The sequence below is a fragment of the Pistacia vera genome, unplaced genomic scaffold (assembly GCF_008641045.1).
Source record: "Pistacia vera cultivar Batoury unplaced genomic scaffold, PisVer_v2 Contig421, whole genome shotgun sequence".
NCBI classification, from domain to species: domain Eukaryota; kingdom Viridiplantae; phylum Streptophyta; class Magnoliopsida; order Sapindales; family Anacardiaceae; genus Pistacia; species Pistacia vera.
The window spans coordinates 354,945-375,002 of record NW_022196248.1 but is presented as its reverse complement, the minus strand read 5'-3'; the positions used below and the strand labels follow the sequence as shown (position 1 = coordinate 375,002).

General features: G+C 32.1%; 2 protein-coding genes across 3 annotated transcripts; both read right to left on the bottom strand.

Annotated features, from left to right (window-relative positions):
* Positions 1–2,022: 2,022 nt before the first annotated feature.
* Positions 2,023–7,203, bottom strand: LOC116142881 (hydroxymethylglutaryl-CoA synthase). 2 transcript variants are annotated; one of them, XM_031428296.1, is made up of 13 exons: positions 7,047–7,203; positions 6,826–6,906; positions 6,047–6,153; positions 5,736–5,868; positions 5,021–5,164; positions 4,651–4,809; positions 4,034–4,107; positions 3,858–3,933; positions 3,679–3,734; positions 3,456–3,543; positions 2,879–3,019; positions 2,649–2,798; positions 2,023–2,437 (listed from the first exon to the last, which is right to left on the bottom strand). In XM_031428296.1, the coding sequence occupies exons 2-13, from the start codon at positions 6,886–6,888 to the stop codon at positions 2,231–2,233; spliced, it is 1,398 nt and encodes a 465-aa protein (XP_031284156.1). In that variant the 5' UTR covers positions 6,889–6,906; positions 7,047–7,203; the 3' UTR covers positions 2,023–2,230. The 2 variants fall into 2 exon arrangements, with proteins under 2 accessions (XP_031284156.1, XP_031284154.1); XM_031428294.1 differs by having other exon boundaries at positions 6,826–7,189.
* A 7,270-nt stretch (positions 7,204–14,473) lies between these two features.
* Positions 14,474–16,622, bottom strand: LOC116142873 (molybdenum cofactor sulfurase-like). The gene has a single exon (XM_031428284.1). It carries the CDS (start codon positions 16,540–16,542, stop codon positions 14,674–14,676), a length of 1,869 nt encoding a protein of 622 aa, XP_031284144.1. The 5' UTR covers positions 16,543–16,622; the 3' UTR covers positions 14,474–14,673.
* Between the last annotated feature and the right edge of the window lie 3,436 nt (positions 16,623–20,058).

Sequence of the window (20,058 nt, the reverse complement as noted above, 5' to 3'; positions counted from 1 at the left end):
TATGCTTTATTCTGGCTGCTCTATTTGATATTTGCCCCTCCTGTTCCAATTTATTTACTTCTTTTACCACTTATATATCTTACCCGTGATATTACCTCACCAGTAATGTTACTGGGACTACATATTCGAAAGCAAAAGTTTTAAAAAAATAATATTAATATTATACACCATTAGATTTGATTGATTAATGATTACAAAAAATTCTTTAAAATTTATAAATAACATAAATTTATTATTGTTAGTAAACCGTTAGTCAATTAGTATAATTTATACTTTTAAGAGTTAACAAATATTTATCAAATTTTTTTTATAATTTGTTTTAATTCTACAAATTTAAGGATAGAAGATATTTTAAAAACTTCAAGGGCGTTTTTGTTTTGCAAATTGTAACAAGTTAAATGAATTTCTTTGTTAGTATAGGCTGGCGAAACCTAGTGAGAGTTGTCAGAGTGACAGCGCATTGTCAGTTTTATATATAACAGTTACTTATTTTGTCCAAACATAAATATTAATGACAAATCCACGTAAAATCTAATTACAGTATACACCTTCAATTATATTTCCTCCTAATTTTTAAAAATCTTATTTCGTGTATGTAATATATAGATATTTTTAATTATCAATGAAATACTTACTGAAATGAAAGAAAATCAAATTATAACACATTTTTGTTATTTTTATTGTGTCATTTAATGGGATTTCCAATGGTATAGTTGCTTTCCAATAATGAAATCTGTGTTTAAAAACTGCTTTCAATAAGTATGCATATTAATTGAAATCATAAGAATATTTTTCCTGGGGGGGGGGGGGCATTTAAGAAGTCACATAATCTTCAAGTTCAACGTAATGAAAAGTAAGAGAAATGACAAGAAATCTCCCCAAATGATGAATCCCTTGGTTCAAAATCGAATCTTCACTCTTTTAATTGCTAAATCTCTCCAAGCTTAATCAAAGAAAATGCAAAAGATGCTAAACCTAATTCCTGGACGACCTTTGACAAAAAGGCTAAGTGTTTCTTTTATATCTCGCCCCAAAATCCTTAGAAAAACACGCACAAAGTAAAACTATGCGTTTCACAAACTGGAATTTACGACAGTCGCCGTGGCGAAGAAGAAATTTTGCCGCGGCGAAGAACCAACAAATCTGGTGCTTGACTGGCTCACTTCGCCGCGGCGAAGCTTCTTGAAAAGCTCTGAAATTTACAGAACTGCCACTCTGCTTGGTTCCTCGCTCGATTCTTCGATTCTCTCTCTCTCCCTTTGGAACAAGCCTCATCATGTTTTATCCTGCTTTAGAACTCTCCTAACTTCTGAGATCCACTAAATTCTGAGTCAAAAATTTCCAATTTTTTTTCCTTATTTTCTCAAAATGTCCTTTTTAACCTGAAACACGAAATGTAAAGAATTAAGCAACAATTCATATCAAAATGCACTAGAAAGTATCTGAAATCCAATTAAAAAGTCTAATGAAAACTATATAATCCACGGATTATCAGAGTGTTTGGAGGAGTAGCCATGAGGGTGATGGGTATGTGTTTGTTTTTGTTATCATTGATGGCATTGATCAAGACTGACTCATACCAAATTAAAATAAAAGGCTTTTAGAGATTACTTCTCAGATAGACTTTGCTGAGATTTTATTCATATTTATAGCAAACATTACAACACGATCAACAACTACCTAATCATAGATAAGATACAGAAGAAAGTACATACTGATTTAATGTTACAAAATAGGAACAACTGCCGACTAATTCCACTCAACCTCAACAGTAACCCATGAACACACGTTGCTTAAACGTAGGCTTTGAAGATTGAATGTTTAACCTGTCAAAGGTTTATCCGAATGCTTTAACTATTGTAGGACACATTAAAAAACAAATACAAAAACAAAAACAAAAACAAAACAAAAAAAAAAAAAAAAACTTAAAATATCCTTATTTCATCATAAATATAAGCTTACATGAGAATAATGTTCAATTATGTAAAACCTATTCAATATCTTAACTACTACGTAACACGTACCGTCGAAATCCGGTGGACTACTTTGGTTAAACTAGAAGGGGATTTAGAGGAGCTTTTATTAAAAAGAAAAAGATTTGAGCTGATGAACAAACTACACTTGCTTTAAACATCACACACTTATGGAATCTGGGATAGTTTCAATAACGTCAACATCATCCAGTGAGCCGCTACATCTAACAAGACACCCACAAAGAGTTGCTTCACTACTAATGACCATTGGTAAGTGAACCATTCTCACAGCTGGTTTTCTCAGCATCCTTCTGAGCATAGAATCTCCGGTACATTGAATCAACCTCGGTGAGATAATATGTTCCTGGAGCCAAAAGGCTAATGTCTTTGTTCGTCTGGAAGTCCTTTGATCCATACCTATGTTCATTTACCTTCAATACTTCAACAAATTTCTCTGGAGGAAACTGCATCAAAAGCACATATCCATGAGAAAAGTTTCAAGGATAATTTACATAATATATTCAATTATAGTTCTTATCAACACCAACAGGACTCCCTTGTATGACTAGATTAGATGCGTCAACTATATATACTTGAAAACAGTCCCAAAAAGTTGATGTGTGTGTGTATATTTGTTCTTTACAGAGCACATCTGCAGGGAGCAATGGGAATTACCTCAGTCCTTGACTTCAACTTCGCGGCAACATTCATCACAGATGCAATGTTTGACAAGCTAAAGGGATTTTGACCTTCATTGAGTTTCAAAGAGAACATTGTAGCAGTTAAACCACTACCATATGAAAACAATACCACCCGTTTGCCAGCCTACAAGTTATCAAACAGAATTAGGATCTGTATGTACTAACAGACCGAGAATGTCAAATTAGGAAACATAAAGCAATTACCAGTTCAGTGTGCTTGTTGTGAATAAGGGAAGCCAATGCTGAATATAGAGATGCTGTGTATGTGTTACCAATTTGTTTTGGTATTAAAGTGGTTGGCTGAACCTTTGCATCATAAAGGGGCTTTGCAACTTGTTGGGATACCTGAAGAACCATGATATCAGCAGGAGCGCCAATTTCAACATTTAAACATTTTGTGATTTATATTCAAGAAACTTTGGCCATTGTATACAATTTGTAATAGGGCAATTAATAGGGAGACATGCAAGGTAGCAACCAAGAAGTGACTTGTCATTGCAGAGCTATTAGCATATATGGAATAGGAAAAATTAATAGGGAGACATGCAAGGTGAAAACCAAAAAGTGCCTTGCCATTGCAGACCTATTAGCATATATGGAACAGGGTAAATGAGGAAAGTGAACATCTTTTGGTACTTGAAGAAGATATTCAATTAACTGTCACTTTGCTGTCAAACGTAAAGAATTCAAAGTCACCAACCTCACTGTCCCCTAGAATATATAAACAAAAAGAAAAAGAAAAAAATCCTCAGAATACTAATAGCCAGGGTTCAAAGCAGACCTTTTCCAGATCCCGGCTTTGGTAGCTTTCATCACTGGATAAAGTTGAAAAGGGTCCCAGCTTTTCTTTAGCAACCTCATCAACAGAACTGAAAATAAAAGCAAATATAGTCAATCACCAGGTACATGTACATCAAATTAAAAAAAAAAGAAAAAAAAGAAAAAAGGAAACCAAGATTCTAAAAGCTATAATACTAAAGAGAGGTAAAGGAAAAAGAAGGAACCTAGCATTCCTCAAGAAGTCATTATATAACAAACGAGCAAAGCTTTTCTGTACAAGCTGCAGTAGTTCAAAAGATTAAAAACAATGTGTAAGAAACAAGCAATTGCTTCACTTATTCTAATATTTCGATGAATCAAAATAAATAACTCTTGATGAATCATAATGAATAACATAATGCACCTTGTTATATGGAGAATGAAACACAAAATAGTCAACATCAGACATAGAAAATTGTTTGCCCTCCGATTTCTCATACCTATAAAAAGGAAGGCCATCAGGCATTTAAATAGCACAATCAATCACTAAAAATCCATATGGAAACGAAAATGCTTTCAGGACTTTAAATGCAGACTTACTTGCTGCATAAATAGTTATAACAAGAATCAAGAGCCATGAGGTAGCAAGTCTGAGAAAGTTTCCCATCAACAACCTACAGCATAATTGTCAACAGATGAAATCCATGAGGTATTAGAGGAAAATAAAAACGCCAGTTGCAGTTCAAGTACAATAGCAAATGGTTAAGATCAAAGATGCAGGGCAGTTATGTGTATTTCATATTTGAAATTCAAATATTTCAAGTAATTGCTCTGTCAAAGGCAACCATATACCAACTAAAAAGTGATTTCGTTTGTTATCCAAAAAATATATATACCAACTAAAAGTTTACTCAGTGTGCAATGGAAGCCCTACCAAAGAGGAGCATTGGAGGAGGTGTCTAAAAATGTTTCTCAATATATTACTAGTCTGGCCAGCAACTTAGTCAGCCAACAAATTACATGGACTAAAAAGTATTCAAAAGATGCAATCAAAATCCATCTGGAAATTTTGCATAACCAGTCAAGATGAAATTATCAGGTGAACGTTCTATAAACAAAAAACTTCGGCAAAAGATGGCCCTCATTTATATCAACAACCAAAATTCATAAATATATATATATATATATATATGTCGAAGGGCATTGCAAACAATTACCGGGTATTCACTAGCAAGGTTTGGCTTGTAGAAATCATAGGCATGAGACATATGACTTCCCCTAAATTTGCTTTCAAAAGTAATAGGAGCATCAGGTCCTATTAGCAGGGCAATAGCAGCTGCTCCTCCAGTGGGCCTGGCAGGTCCTTCTGCATAAACCTGTTACAAAAGACATGCCGTAAAAACATAGAACAATAAAATTTGGACTGCCCATTGAATAATTTTACCCATTTTTGTGATATATTCATTTCTGTTTATATTCCACCAAGTGAAATGGCAAATAGTAAATTTAAATGCAACTCATGCCCACTGGAATCACAGCTCACTAAGAAATTTAACAAAAGTAATGTTTGAAGAAACTTTCTCATACCGCACTGTCAGTACACACAACAAGTCCATAGCGTCCGTCCCATGAACTACTCTCCACCCAGTTTACGCAGTTAAATAAGGCAGCAGTTCCTCCATAGCATGCATTAGTTGAGTCAACACCTTCAATGTCAGTATTTCCGTATTTCTGTTTATTTCACGCAAGAAAAATATTACTACATAAGGAACAGACATTTTAAAAGCACCGAATCAGACTATGAAAAGAGGAAAATATGCAACAGAGCTATACCCAGTAATAATTTGAATTAAGTCACTGAATTTTACTACATAAAAAATGGTAAATATGAGAGGGGATGCAAAGCTAAACACGATCAAAAGCCAGGTTCAGCCTTAAGCTACTTGCTCGTTTATTATCTGTCTAGATTTAAAATCTTAGGTGCAAACCTAAAGTGCATAAGAATAAAAAAAATAAATAAATAAATAAAAAAAAGAAGAGCTAGCTAATATTTTGCGGCTTCGACTTTTTATTTGGTTAAGCTGAAAAAAATGATTCAGCTAACATCTTTCTAAAGGAAGTCCGCACTTGAGATTAACTATGGATGACATATACATCTACTTCAACTAAAAAACAGGTTGTAGCTCTCCAAAATATTTACCACAATTACATTTCAGACTTAGAATTCCAGTCACGCCTCATCCACTCAATGAAAGAAATGCAATATTTCAGATGCTTAGAGCACACAGACCAGGAAAAATACCTCAAAAATTTGCATCAGGAAGGTCTTGATGGATTTGCTCTTGTCTATCACAGTTTCACTTCCTACTTCAAGACGACCAATTTGTTTTGGATCAAACTTATACTTCTCAAGGAGGGAAGTAACAACTGTCAAACTGGAGATCCAAGAGTTACACCAAAAGGGTTAATAACGATATAAGCAACACTACTACCTGAATCTAATTAAAGAGTTTAATATCAATAATACTTGAAATTAATCATAAACAGAAAAACAGGTTTATTTGCAGTTAGCATCATATAAAAAGGGTGAGGGATCAAACGTGGAATTGCAACCTCATTGAGATGACATCTTCCACCTCTGTGCAAAATGCCATACAATCTTGCCCAAGTCCGATGGTGTACTTTCCTCTGCTTGCTCCATCATGAGCCTCCAAAGCTTCCTGTTTAGCAAATTGAAAGAAAGAAAAATGAACTAAAATTTAAGATATTATGCAAAGGCAACTAGATGAGTTTACAAAAAAAAACATGGAAGTTCATGAACCAAATTCATAACTTAGAACACAACCTATTTCTTTTCTTCTTGCAAATTAATTTGACAAAAAATTAACAGAACCACAAATATAGTTCTTTCCACCCGAAAGAATAAAAATAAAAAACATCTTTCTTCTCAACTCAACCAACGTCAAATAATGTGACCTCCATTTCAAAGGAAGAAGATCATGGTTATGTCATCATTATAAAAAATCTCCACCACCAAACCCACCAATATAGGCATCCCAGAGGTAATATGTTGATATAAATTAACTTTTAGTCTTGCATGATGATCAAAAAACGTATAATAGCTTCATCTTGTTTAGAGTGTTCGAGCAGCTTTATTGAAAAATAAAATAGAAGGGCATTAGATTCTATAACAACCAACATTTAAGAGCCTGAAATTCAATCCACCAACTTCAAATCATGACCGCATCTTGAACCAGCTACCTCCAGAATAAAATTTAAAAAAAAAAAAAATCCCTAAAAATTAAAGCTTGAAACACAATAAAAACCGTAAAAAAAAATTAAAAAAAGAAGAACGAAAGATCAAACAACAACAAAGAGTGTGAGATCGTCACCTGTTGAACACATACTGGAGGGAAATAGATGTCAATAGCAAGGATTCCAACATTCTTTGCCATTTCTATTAGTCTTTGATTCTGAAAACAACAGCAAAAACAAAAGGATCAAAGAAAACAAGAGCAACAACAAATAGAAATTTGTGTTGCTATGCTTTCTTTCTTGTAGGTGTGATGGTCAGGTGTATTGAGCTGGTAGTTGTTTACAGAGAAAGACGAACCTCGAAAGTCGGAGACGGAGAGAGAAATGGTGAGACTCACATGAATGTGCTCCTCGAGTCCTCGGTATTTATAAACAAAAAATTTAATGGAAATTAGAAATTAATTGATTAGAAAAGCGGTCTTTCTTTTTCTCTTGCTCTACTCCAACGCAGACTTGAAGAGCTTCTGTTATGCTTATTCTTGGCTGCTCTATTTGATATTTGCCCCTCCTGTTCCAATTTATTTACTTCTTTTACCATTATATATCTTACCCGTGATATTACCTCACCAGTAATGTTACTGGGACTACATATTCGAAAGCAAAAGTTTTAAAAAAATAATATTAATATTATTAACCATTAGATTTGATTGATTAATGATTACAAAAAATTCTATTAAAATTTATAAAATAACATAAATTTATTATTGTTAGTAAACCGTTAGTCAATTAGTATAATTTATACTTTTAAGAGTTAACAAATATTTATCAAAATTTTTTTTTATAATTTGTTTTAATTCTACAAATTTAAGGATAGAAGATATTATTTAAAAAACTTCAAGGGCGTTTTTGTTATTGTAAATTGTAACAAATTAAAATGCATTTCTTTGTTAGTATTAGGCTGGCAAGACCTAGTGAGAGTTGTCAGAGTGACAGCGCATTGTCAGTTTATCTATATAACAGTTACCTATTTTTGTCCAAACATAAAATATTAATGACAAATCCACGTAAAATCTAATTACAGTATACAACTTCAATTATGATTTCCTCCTAATTTTTAAAAATCTTATTTCGTGTATGTAATATATAGATATTTTTTAATTATCAATGAAATACTTACTGAAATGAAAGAAAATCAAATTATAATAACACATTTTTGTTATTTTTATCGTGTGCATTTAATGGGATTTCTAATGCTATAGTTGCTTTCCAATAATGAAATCTGTGTTTAAAAACTGCTTTCAATAAGTATGTTAATATTAATTGAAATCATAAGAATATTTTTCTTTTCATTTTAAGAATTCAAAATACGAAAAAAAGTGTAAGTTTATAAAGAAGCGATTTAAAATTATAATGTCCCTAAGATTTAACAATAATTAAAGAAAGAGACAGGAGGAGGACGTTAGGCAGGCCTTTTTCATCCTCCTTTTCGTCTTAATCTGTATTTTTATTTACTATTTGTAATTTATAAGGAAAGAGGATTCTGTATTTGGACATTTGTGATTGAATCTAATTATAGAAAAAATCTCAGTATTGCATATAATGGAAAATTCCTCAAATTAATTGAATTTGGCATTTCGATTTGGTTTTTTCAAATTGTGTACCCACTACCCAGCAATCTGCCCAATCACTCTCAGATACCTTCTTACTAATTTTCTTTCTCCTTCTCTGCCTTTTGTTCTACATCATTCCTTCTTTGACTGAAATGGTATTGGTCATTGATTATCTTAGCAATCTCTATTAATTTCTCTTCATCTGGCGTATGACATCTAATTTTCCATTAGCTCTTGGCAAGAGGGGCTGCCGCCGTTGCAGGCACCGCTGCCCTATTTTCTTTTTAACCTTTCTAATTATTATAGTTTTAAACTTTTTTTTTTTCAAATTATATAAAAATGTCAAAATTACAAATTTAGTAAATACCATTTTTAATCTTATTAAATATTAAATCTAACATTTTCTAACTGCATTTTGTCCTCTTTTAAGTAATTTTGAAATTTGTATCTCTTTTTTTTTTCTCATTTCAAAACACGTTGTCCCTTGATTAATAATATCCCTTTAAAAATATTATGTATTTATTATTTTAGATGCATAATACGTAATAACAAACAATGACTATTATTAAGATGAAGAACTGACGGTGACAAACAGGTCATTTTACTTTTCATGTTACCCTTACTGACAACAAAACCCTTGCCAACTGTAAATACTAAATAAGATCTTTCTCAATTGGCAAAGAATAAAGGACATGTTCCCACCAAACATTAGCAAAATCTCAAGTTCTCATCCTAGTTTCACTTATTCCATATCTTTACCTTTAAATTAACAGAAAATCGTTTAATCTAACGGGTAAAATAATAATTTGAATGGCATTAAATCTTAAATAAAAATAAAAATTCCAACTTAACCTTGTACATCTCTAATTTCTTGCACAAGCACCCCTCGTCACTCCCCTCCTTCACGACAGTCGCAAAAAATTAGATCTGGCCGAATTCCATCGCGTTGGACCAGTAGCTTCCCCCATTCATACCCAACAAAACCTATCCATCTTGTTTCTTTCTTCTCTTCTTATTCTTCTTCTTCCTTTCTTTCTTCTTCTCTCCTTCTCGTTTGCTCCTTACTAATTTGGAATAATCTCAACAAGTGAGATATTAACACTATATCTATTAAAAAAACATATATATAAAATAATTAAAAAGAAAAGAACACTTCCATGGCAACAGAACCATGAAAAATCTGAAATGGTATCATGTAAAAATTGAGAATTGTAAATTACATTATTCATCCATCAAAAAGAATTCATGTCGTAGCCTTGTTAAGCACACGAATTCTTCTGGTCGGATTTGCACCGTTCCCGTGAACCATCTCCACCCATTCAACCGCCGTTTCAGGCCTGATCTAGCCAGATTCCGGCACCACCGAACCCCCCAACACTTCCATCTGAATCCTCACATCACGCTCACCAAAACCCCTCTCTTTTATTCTCTAATACCTCCAATTCCACTCATCTTTTCGCATTTCAAGTCTCTGCAAATCGTCGGATTTCCTTAGTGTTGATCTGTGGTTTCCTGTTTGAAGTCTGTTGTGTGTAATTACCTAGTCGTCGGTGATTCTCCATCGTTTCCAACCTTCCCATAGCCACCCGCCCACCACCTGTTTGACAAAATTCCTCACCCAAAGCCACCACCCAACTCTCCCAAAACATTTATCCATAAATATGATTTCTTCCTCAAAGCCATCAGAATAAATCTAACCTTGTGAACAATACCACTATCCTACTCTCAAATTTACGAGAAGAATAAATAATTTAAAAAATAAAATGGGAGATGTTAATTCTTTTTTAATAGAGAATTTACATAGAACAGATGGTGTGCATAGTAGGAATCTATTACAAAGACTTGGAATGCGGAGGTGGCGGAGTTAAAGATGAATTTGGGAGAGGAAAGATGAGTGGAATTGGAGGTATTAGAGAATAAAATTCAAAGGTTAAAATCACAGAAAGTCAAGAGCGAGAACAATAAGAGGTTTGTTAGCACAGCATAAAGTCCATTGTGATTTGGGAAGAAATTAGGAAATGATGGGTTGATTGGATTTACTAAACTTCATACTATATTTTATTAATTTGGCTGGATGGTGATAGTGGCTGGGTGGCGATGGCGGTGGCGGCAGTGGTTGGGTGGTTAGAGATGGGGATGAAGTGAATTATTGAAGAATGTGGTGTTATTGAAATAAAATTGAAAATAAGATAGTCATTTTTTATTATGCTAATTTGGGGGTTAAAAGTAATTTATTGATCAAGGGTAATTTGGTAATAGTACTTATTAGATCCCAAAAATGAAAAATGGCGTTGATTTAAAGGGGGAATTTGAAATTTATGAAACCAAGGGTAAGAACTTCTAGATTCGCTAAAACTTAGGGTGGGAACCAAGGGCGGTTGTAGCCCTTGAGCGTAGGCCATATTTGAAAAAAATGTTATTAATATACGGGCTATAAAAAATTGTTAATTAACATATATATTTAGACATATTTTCAAATTTAAAAAAAATAAGAATTATTATACATATTGTATATCTAGATCTATAAAAAAATTTGTTATTAATATATGTATATTCCAAGCCCACATCATATTAAAAGTTTAAAACTCTCTCCAGTGTTTTCCTACACAATTTTACTTATTTTTTTATGATTTTATCCTCAAATTCTTTACTCTCTCTTTCTCTTTCTCATGTTATTCTCTCTTAAAAATTTTAAAGACTGAAATTGTTAAATTTTCATCACTCAAAGTATCATGATTAGCTATATATTTTGTTTTATAGATTTTAGGTATGTGTATTGTTCATTTCAATTTAGTTTATTTAAGGATTGAATCATTTTTTTTCTTTTTGAGGTTTTTTATTCTAATTTGAGAGAAAAAAATATTAATCTTGGGAGTTTATTTTGTATTTTCTGTTTAACAATGAACCTGCTTTCTCAAATTAAAACCTTAACTATATTTTAAAAGACATTATTCTTCATCCTTTACCTACCACTTTTCTATATTTTAAACGTCACCGTTCAGTTATTCAAAATTATTAAAGAAATTTGAATTACTATCTATGTTTATACTAAAAAAATTTCTCCTATTTTATTAAGTTATATTAAAAGCAAAATAACGTTGACTTGATTTAAGTTTTAGTTGACTTTAGCTTAATTAAGCTAAGTTTGACCAACTCTATGAAAATTTATATTATTATATTTGAAAGCCAAAAATAAAAATATTAAAAGAAGGTTTTGTTCAAGGCTTACTCAACACTTTTACTCAAAATTTTACTTCTCATAGATTTATTCAAGTAAGAAAATATTGTGTTAATGTATATTATTTTTTCTCAAATTCTTAATATTATATTATTTTTTTATTAAGATTTGGTGATTTTTTAAAATTTTTACTAATTATTTCGTAAATAATGGCCGAGCCGCGGAGGTCTTCCCTCGACAAAAATCTTGAATCCGCCACTGGTGGGAACATGTGGTTTACTTATTGGCAAATGGCAATCGTATTGCTATCATAGTCTCTCACCCATGTCCCATCCAATCTAATTTTTAGGTCTATATTTTTCTTAAAAATAAAAATAAAAATCTTCAAATTGACTAATATATCACCTCCGTTATCACGTGCATGAAGTTTTATATTATTCCTATTAGTATTTGGCTTCTTCCTCATTTATTACTTGTACGATATATATACAAATTTATAAGAACCAGTTTCACACCTTCAATAAATTGAATCTAAGTAGGTAGAGTAAAGCAGTTTTTGCTTTTTGGAGTAGGATAAAACTCCACTGTTGTCCGTTGAGTGGTAGTTGGTGAAGAGTGCGTGCGGGGCGGGTATCTATGCTAAGTTGAAGGAAAATAAGATACAGATTTTTGTTTCTTTTAATTATTTATTTGTAAATACATTAAAATGTGTGTTTACTACTATTAGGAGAAATTAATTTGGTTAAATAGATTGGTGGCATTTTGTAGTAATGTAATGTCACATGAGTTGCATATGGAATTATGTAAGCAGTTATCGGTTGACAGTCGCAACCGGTGGCCCACATGATGTTATAGTGGAAACAATGTCATCTATCTGAATGAAAATTATTGAAGCAAATTAATACACATTGTTGAAAAATTGATTGGATCGGAATTGGATTTTACATAAAACATTATTAAATTTTATAATTTCTATCACGTGTATTGATTGATGTAACGCTTACTTGAAACATTTATTTATATGACAAGTTAGGTGTTAGAAATTTGACTTTGGATGTCTAATAATATCTACATATGAAAATTATTAATATTATATATATTATTAATGTTAAAAATTCACCAATTTATAAGGTTTTTTTTTCATTTTTTATAATAGTATATAATTGTTTTGGAAATAAAATTATAAATTATATAATTCTTTCAATAACAAAATTGTTTTTTTTATCATTCACAAAAATAGCATATGTCAAAAAAAAAAAAAAAAAAAATTCATATTTTCTAATATTTCCTTTATACTCATCTAAAACATCAAGTTAGGTTAAAATTAAATTATACTCATCTAGAACATCTATAAAATAAATTCAGAGTGAGTGATGCTATTGAACCCCCATGTTTTATATTTTTAAACCCCAATTATTATTAATTTTTTACTTACTAATTTATCCCTATAAGACCTAAAAGGGTTATACGTATCTAAAAATTTTATTTTCTCTTTCAATCATGAACCTTAATTCAATTAATCTTAATTCTATTTTTAAACAATGTGGAAACAAAATTTATGTAATTGAAACTATTATTTGCTTGGTTATTTTCCCTTTTAATTTTTCTTTACTTTTGCATTTATAAGTTAATTGATGCACTCAAATTTTTTAATTGTTATTCTAACAACCTTAGAAGTGAAAGGATTTCATCTATAAACATTACAATTTTTGAAATTTCTATGAAAGATAAAGAATCATGTTAAATTCGCAATGTTTCAGATTAGAAATTTCAATCACCATCACTTGTAGTTTAATTTAATAATTATGAAGGTAGCTCGCCTAAACCTGGATGTTTAATTTAAATTTAATAATATGCATTTAGCTGGTAGATTTTGTGACTAGCACAATATGCACACTAAAAATATTAATTTTTTTGAGCAGCTGGAATGTGCTCAACTACTCGTACTGTATACTAGGAAATAATAAATTTCATTACCACACCAATAATGAAAAGAAAGATTCATTTGTACTAATTGAAGTTAGTTGGGAAGTGACTTACTTTCATTATCATCCTTAGGACCTAACTAGGCTACATCAAATTATATGCCCTTCGTCCTACCAACCCAATATTACAAAATGTGGATTGAGATATTGGAGAGATTTAAAAGAGTACATAAAAATAGTGGTTAATTAACATAATTTCTCAATTTTTGATTTAGTGGGATCGTGATACACCATAAACCAGGTCAAATCTTTCAATCATAAAACTAAATAATGGGATTTTACTTTGACTTCCAATTAGTCTTATAAAATGCTTGAGCTGTTTTATTTGCTTTAAAATTTTCATTTTTGGGTGAAATACTTCAAATAATTTCATAAATATTATATTTAGGATTTGACACTGTGAGCTGCTACCACCCAACTGCCAACGTTGTCAGTTATAAAATTCAAAAAATTAATTTAAATATTCTAATAAATTTAAAATATGATTCCATATTTTGCAATCGTCGAGGACTTTGGCAACAGGCCAATGAGTTTGAGTGTCCTTCAAAATTATTTTTAAAAATTTGTTTCAAGAAAGATAGGATTGTTTGTTAATAAATAAATAAATAAATAAAAAATGTTTTAAACACGTAGATGATACTATATCTTAAAGAGATTTTGTATGGGCTTTGAAAAATTGGACTTTAACTAACAAAGCAGATTTAGTTTGCTCACTTAAAAGAGCATGTTCCTTTCTGTATCATATTCATGTTCATTTTATATCTTTTTTATATTTAATTCATTACAGAGTTTAATCAAAGTTTGAGCCCATCAAGGCCCATCTTTTATATAAATAGTCCAAAGACCGGGCCCAACTTGTTAAATTGCAGCCCAATTTTTTTTTTTTTATCAAAATGTGGGGGACCGAGACTGCAGTCTAACAGTAACAGGACACTTTTTGGTAGATTGGAAATTTGTCATATGGATACTCAAATTAAAGCAGTATTTATATTATCACAACTTGACACATGCAAACATTTTCATAATCAATTATCTTGGCAGTGAAGAACTGCATACATTGATTCTCTTTCTTACACAGATTATTCACTGTATCTGTGAACAAATAAATCAAAAACTGAAGTTTGATCAGAAGAATTGGCTGTGCACAGCTCTATATTTGATAGTCTCTGTATATATAATAAAATAAAAGAATGAAGGAATAATTTTACTAGTTTAGATTTCAATTGTCTTTTGATTAAGAGCCAAGTATCTCCACCTCTCTTTCTCCACAAAATCTGCATCCAAGAACCTTGAAACAAATGCCCAAAGCCTGTATGTATCTTCAAAATTTGTCAAGAATCCCAGTGCAGCTGTTACCACTGATACCCCTCTAGCATTTCTATCTCCTTCTCCACTTCTTCTCTCCAGTACCCTCTCCCTCTCTTCTTCATACTTGTCCGAGAACCATATATTCACTAGAAATCCATTACTTAATGAAATATTGTACCTATCAGCTAGCTTTTGTACCAGTGCAGGATCAACCTTTTCCCCATTCCAATCAAATATATTGAATGCTACAGCCGGACCTCGGTCAAACATTACCTTTGGTCCATAGATTCTGACCAGGGGGAGCCCATGTTCTGAATATGGATGTCGAAGACTCATTAGTGCGTTTACTAACCAGTTTATCAGGTACCTTGCTCTATGACTGATCAGTATTAGGCCTAATGAATCTGCATCATCCAACCCTTTACATTCCAGTTTTGTCTTCCCATCATCAATCATGCCGATTTCTCTGATAAAAGATTGGGTGGATTCATTGGTTGTCTCTAGTTCCACGATTTCAGAAAATGATAACTCCTTATGTTTCACTCTCACATTGGTTCTTTCAGCTTTGTGCAATTCAGATTCTTCAGAAGTAGCCATATTATCTTTCTGTAACTCTAACTTTGAACCTTGTTCCGTTTCTGCATCAGTAAAAGTTGAACCTTCTGGCACTTGAGATAGTCTCATAGCCGGGACAAGACTCACAATCCCAACGTTTGCAGCACCAGTTGAACTCTGCAAGACTGAAGCTCTAGATATCTTGATAAACAAGCAGCCGAACCCGGAAGGATTTTCTCCAAAAATCTTGTAAAAGGAGCAAATGAGGAAGTCAGGCTTAAAAAGGGAGAGGCCTAATGTATCCATGTCCTTAGGCCCCAATGCACTTGCATCAAGCAATACATGCCAACCATTGTCTTGAGCCGAGCTCATCCACAGATAAGAATACCTTGCTCCACTCACTCTTGATTGAAGAGGAAATACAAAAAGTCCCTTTTTTCTGTTCTTGCTCTTGCCCACTAACTTCTTCATCAATTTTTCCGAATGAATTTTCAGATTAGGCCACGAGAACTCCGTGTTCTTGACTCGCGCTCCTCTCTTCTTGGAGCTTTCCACCATGGTTTCTACTGCCTCATTTTCATAATCATAAACAGTGAGTAGATTTTTATTAGAATAAAAGGGATAAGATTCTGCCAGAAGCTTGAAAGCAGATGATTGATTGGCTGTGAACACCATGGTATAATCCTCTTCGGAGATGTTCATAAAAGCCATGATTCTTTTCCGGACTTTGCATTCCAATTCCGATTCTTTACCGCCAAATTGCATTCGAGAATTCAAGTTCACAGACTTGTAGCAAATATCAAAAAAGGGTGGTTCTAATTGAAGTGATGAAGATGATGACGAAGGGGCCTGTAGCTGAGTATAAGAGAAGAGTCCATGTCCAATGTAATCAAAACAAACATGATTCGACAAGGAGAGATGGAAATAATGTTCGGATCGGACTCGATCTGCCTCATCATTCTGGGAATATTGTGGAAATACTTTGGTGAAATTAGAATATGATTCGTGTAAAGACGGCAAAGACTCATGATTGGTGAAATGATCATTTGTTGGGAAAAGAGAACAAGTTGTGGTAACTTTAAACTCTTTTCTTGCAGAAGCTGCCGTTGTTGGAGACTTGGGAGATAGAGAATGAAACTCAGGATGCTCAACAAAAGGATTTGGACAACAACCATTACAGCAGGCTCCTGAGGACTCTCTCGCGCAAGGTGAAGGCATACTGTTTTCCTCCTTTCACCTGATTTATTAGTTTGTATTTTCTTCTTCTATTTCGGTAGAAATCACGTAATAATACTGGTTTTTTCTTTGATTGGCTTAATGTTGTGTGAAAATTCCACGCACATATAAAGGTCGTCATTGACTTTGTCCACCATTAATTACAATGCCAATTTCTTCCATTTGCTTCTACAAAACGTTGGCGGCTGACTTTAGGAATGAAATATCAGTTAATTTCGTCTTAATCGAGTAATTATAAATTATTATCTTCTTAATTACATCATCAAAGTGACTTGATATCTAACTTTAAAGGAAGTGGTGGTAATGGAAAGAGGATAATAATTAGACGATCTGATTGGAAAACAACAAGCAGAAAAGGGCAAGGGAAGCTTTCGAAGTGGCCGGCATTGTTTGGAAACTGTCTTTATGTGACTGATATTCTTATACTTTCCACGTTATTCGAAGAGACTAGTCAATTCAATTGCGCCCACCACTCCACTAGTCGTTTCTGACAAGCAATGCCGTGTGTAATATGTTTGGGAGAAATCTCCTAGACATTTCTAGGTCATGAACTTAGGCTATAGTAGATGTTTCATGCTTGGCAGGCCCAAGACGATTTTTTGTCCATATAGATATTGCTTTCAATTTTTTTATTTTCCATCTTCGTAATTTTATTTATTGTATTTTTTTCAATTTTCATCTTCATACTTTTATTTTTATTTTAATTGCATTTTTTTCATTTTCCATTTTCATGCTTTAATTTTTTTTTACTATATTTTTTAATTTCCCATTTTCATACTTTTATTTTTAATTGTATTTTTTTTCATTTTCCATTTTCACACTTTTATTTTTATTTTTATTGGATTGTTTATTTTCCGTTTTTATTTTTATTGGATTTTTTCATTTTTCATTTTCATACTTTTATTTTCATTTTTTTTTATTATTAATCTAAGAACAAATTCTCCATTTTGATAATTTTATTTGTGGGTTTATTTTTATTATTAATCTGAAAAAATACTCTCCATTTTGATAATTACATTTGTACTTTCTAATCTAAAAATATAACACTTAATTTCTCCCGAATTCTGTTTAATGTAAATGAACCTAGATAATTTTAAATAATTAAGGATGCGTTAGTTTATGAAATACTTTTTTTTTTTCCATTGGAATTTATGAATCGAGTAATCAACCTCAAAAGAAATGAATAATAATTGTTGCAATATAGTTATAACTTTTGTAATAGAAGACAAAAATGTGGCACTTTCTCTTTCTTTCCCTCTCCTTCCTCCTCGTCTAATTCACTCTCACTTTGTTCTAAACTCATTTCGTTCAAATCAAGATTTTTGCTACAAAATTGCAAATAGGAATCCGTTGTTGACATGTTTAATATAAAATTTTTGAGCCAAACAAAGTAAGTGATAATTGGAAAGGGTTTTATCAATTATATAAATGATCAATTTCATTTTATTTTTTCTGTGTCTTCAAACAAATATGTTTTCGTTTAGTTCATTTTTCTATCTTCTAATTTTTTTTTTTTTAAAGAAAAAATAGAAACACATTCATAAAAGAAGACACGCTAAGTCTCTCATAGACTGCCCTAGGTCAAACATATTTATGTACAAGAAAATGACTTGATATCTGAAATTTATTGTCAGCAATCGTTTGGTTCATAGCTGATCCGGAAAGTCATAATACTACCCTTTGCATCAAGCAACACCATCTTTTTGTTTTTGTACATTCTGTTTATCTATTAATTAATAATACTAGTTTCTGCCACTGGATTGCAACCAAAACTAAAGTAGTTAAAACCATTAACAGTAAGTCTTGTGCAAATTTCATTGCATGGTAAGTTGGAATGTGGAAGGATCGTATTAACCCTGAATCAGCTATGAACCCTTGTTATCTACTAACGCTTCAAAGTCCTACTCAAACCCTAATACATCTACTTCATATTCTATCTTTATCCTAATTCACCCAAGACCCTGAATCTTATGTGAATTAGGACTCTCACTTCGACAAAGGTATGTAAAACAAGTCTTTCCTATTTACTAGAAATCAACTATTATGGACTCGGAGTCTTACTAGGATTAGAAGATCATATGTTCACCATATAAGCAGAGGTTGTTATTGTATGTCCTAGGAACCAGTCTTGTTGTCGGTTTCAGGACATTATGTCTTGTGAATGTATTATAAATAAATAAATAAAAAGTGTTCTTATTTCACATGTTGATTACTGCTTCATTTATATTATATTTAATAATGCATGTGAAAAGTCCGGATGACACGGATCTTTAGAAGATCAATCATCGAAGAATTCCTTACGCAAGTAATGTTAATTGGGCAATAACATTGCATAGTAGGCATGTTGAATGTCTCCATTGAATATCATGTGATGGTATTAGTGTGGGTGATTAAAAAAGATATGTCACTAGGCATTAGCATGGATAAACGGTTAGTAAACTGTTTATCGAATACGACCGATTATGATGAATCACACGGACATTAAAAATGTGGTCAATGATGCATCGTAGAATTGTGCTAGTGTACCACTAATCCTTAGACCTGAGACATCACGGTTGGATTCAACATAGGATGCATATGGTTTATATAGTGTATAAGCACGAGACTAATCATGTCTTGTGTAATAAGCCGGTTTAGTCAGATGTTATTCATGTGCAAGGACAAGTGATGGTTAAGATGAGATTCGTTAACTCAAAATAGTTCAATCTCGAGTTTCCAGATGAATGTCAATAAACATTGGAAAAGGGAAATCTTTGGCCAGAGTATAATGAATGTCAGATGAAAAGTAGTTTCATGTTAACAAGTTTCATTGTATCGATTGACAATTCAATTAAAGATTAAGTTAAAGGTTTTGACATACCATGGACCATTCTTAATCGAGATTAGATGACGAAGAGATTTTACTACACAGTACGTACGATCAGAATAAGTTCATTGGAGTTTACACTTTATTTTGGTTTAGGGTTATGGAACATTGTTAGACGTTTACCATAATCAGTGGCAGTTTCAATTATAAAAAGTTATAACGAAACGTATTAGAATCTGATATTAGGCCCACAGCTAGATCATAGTAAACCAAAATGGTCACACATAAAACCAAGCTCAAGGAGAGAGAGTAATACATATCATTGATCAGGTTAATGATGTTCGAACGTAAACAGTTGCGTTCAAATTAATGTATTGATGAGAAATGATTATCCATTAATATATAGCACTAACCAAGGGTAATAAGGATTTATTAAATATTATTATTGAATCGGATTCAATAATTGGGACAAAAGTACATTGGTTTTATTCTAAAGAGTTAGAATATTTAATGGGCTTATTATGAATTAATCATAAAACCAAGGACTTAACATAAATGCCATTTTTCCAAGATTAATTTTAAATTGTTTGAGGATTTCCCAAGACAATTTAAAATTACACTGTGTGCCCATGATATATAAACCAAGTGTTATACCATTTTCATTGATTTAAAAAATTGAAACAAAAATCACT

What these genes read in the sequence shown, in the direction of transcription:
- LOC116142881 (XM_031428296.1), bottom strand. Translation starts at nt 6,888, where the DNA reads ATGGCAAAGAATGTTGGAATCCTTGCTATTGACATCTATTTCCCTCCA. An exon ending in TATAACTATTTATGCAGCAA is followed by an intron (nt 3,934 to 4,033) that starts GTAAGTCTGCAT and finishes TCCTTTTTATAG; the next exon opens with GTATGAGAAATCGGAGGGCA. An exon ending in GACTTCTTGAGGAATGCTAG is followed by an intron (nt 3,544 to 3,678) that starts GTTCCTTCTTTT and finishes TTTTATTTTCAG; the next exon opens with TTCTGTTGATGAGGTTGCTA.
- LOC116142873 (XM_031428284.1), bottom strand. Translation starts at nt 16,542, where the DNA reads ATGCCTTCACCTTGCGCGAGAGAGTCCTCAGGAGCCTGCTGTAATGGT.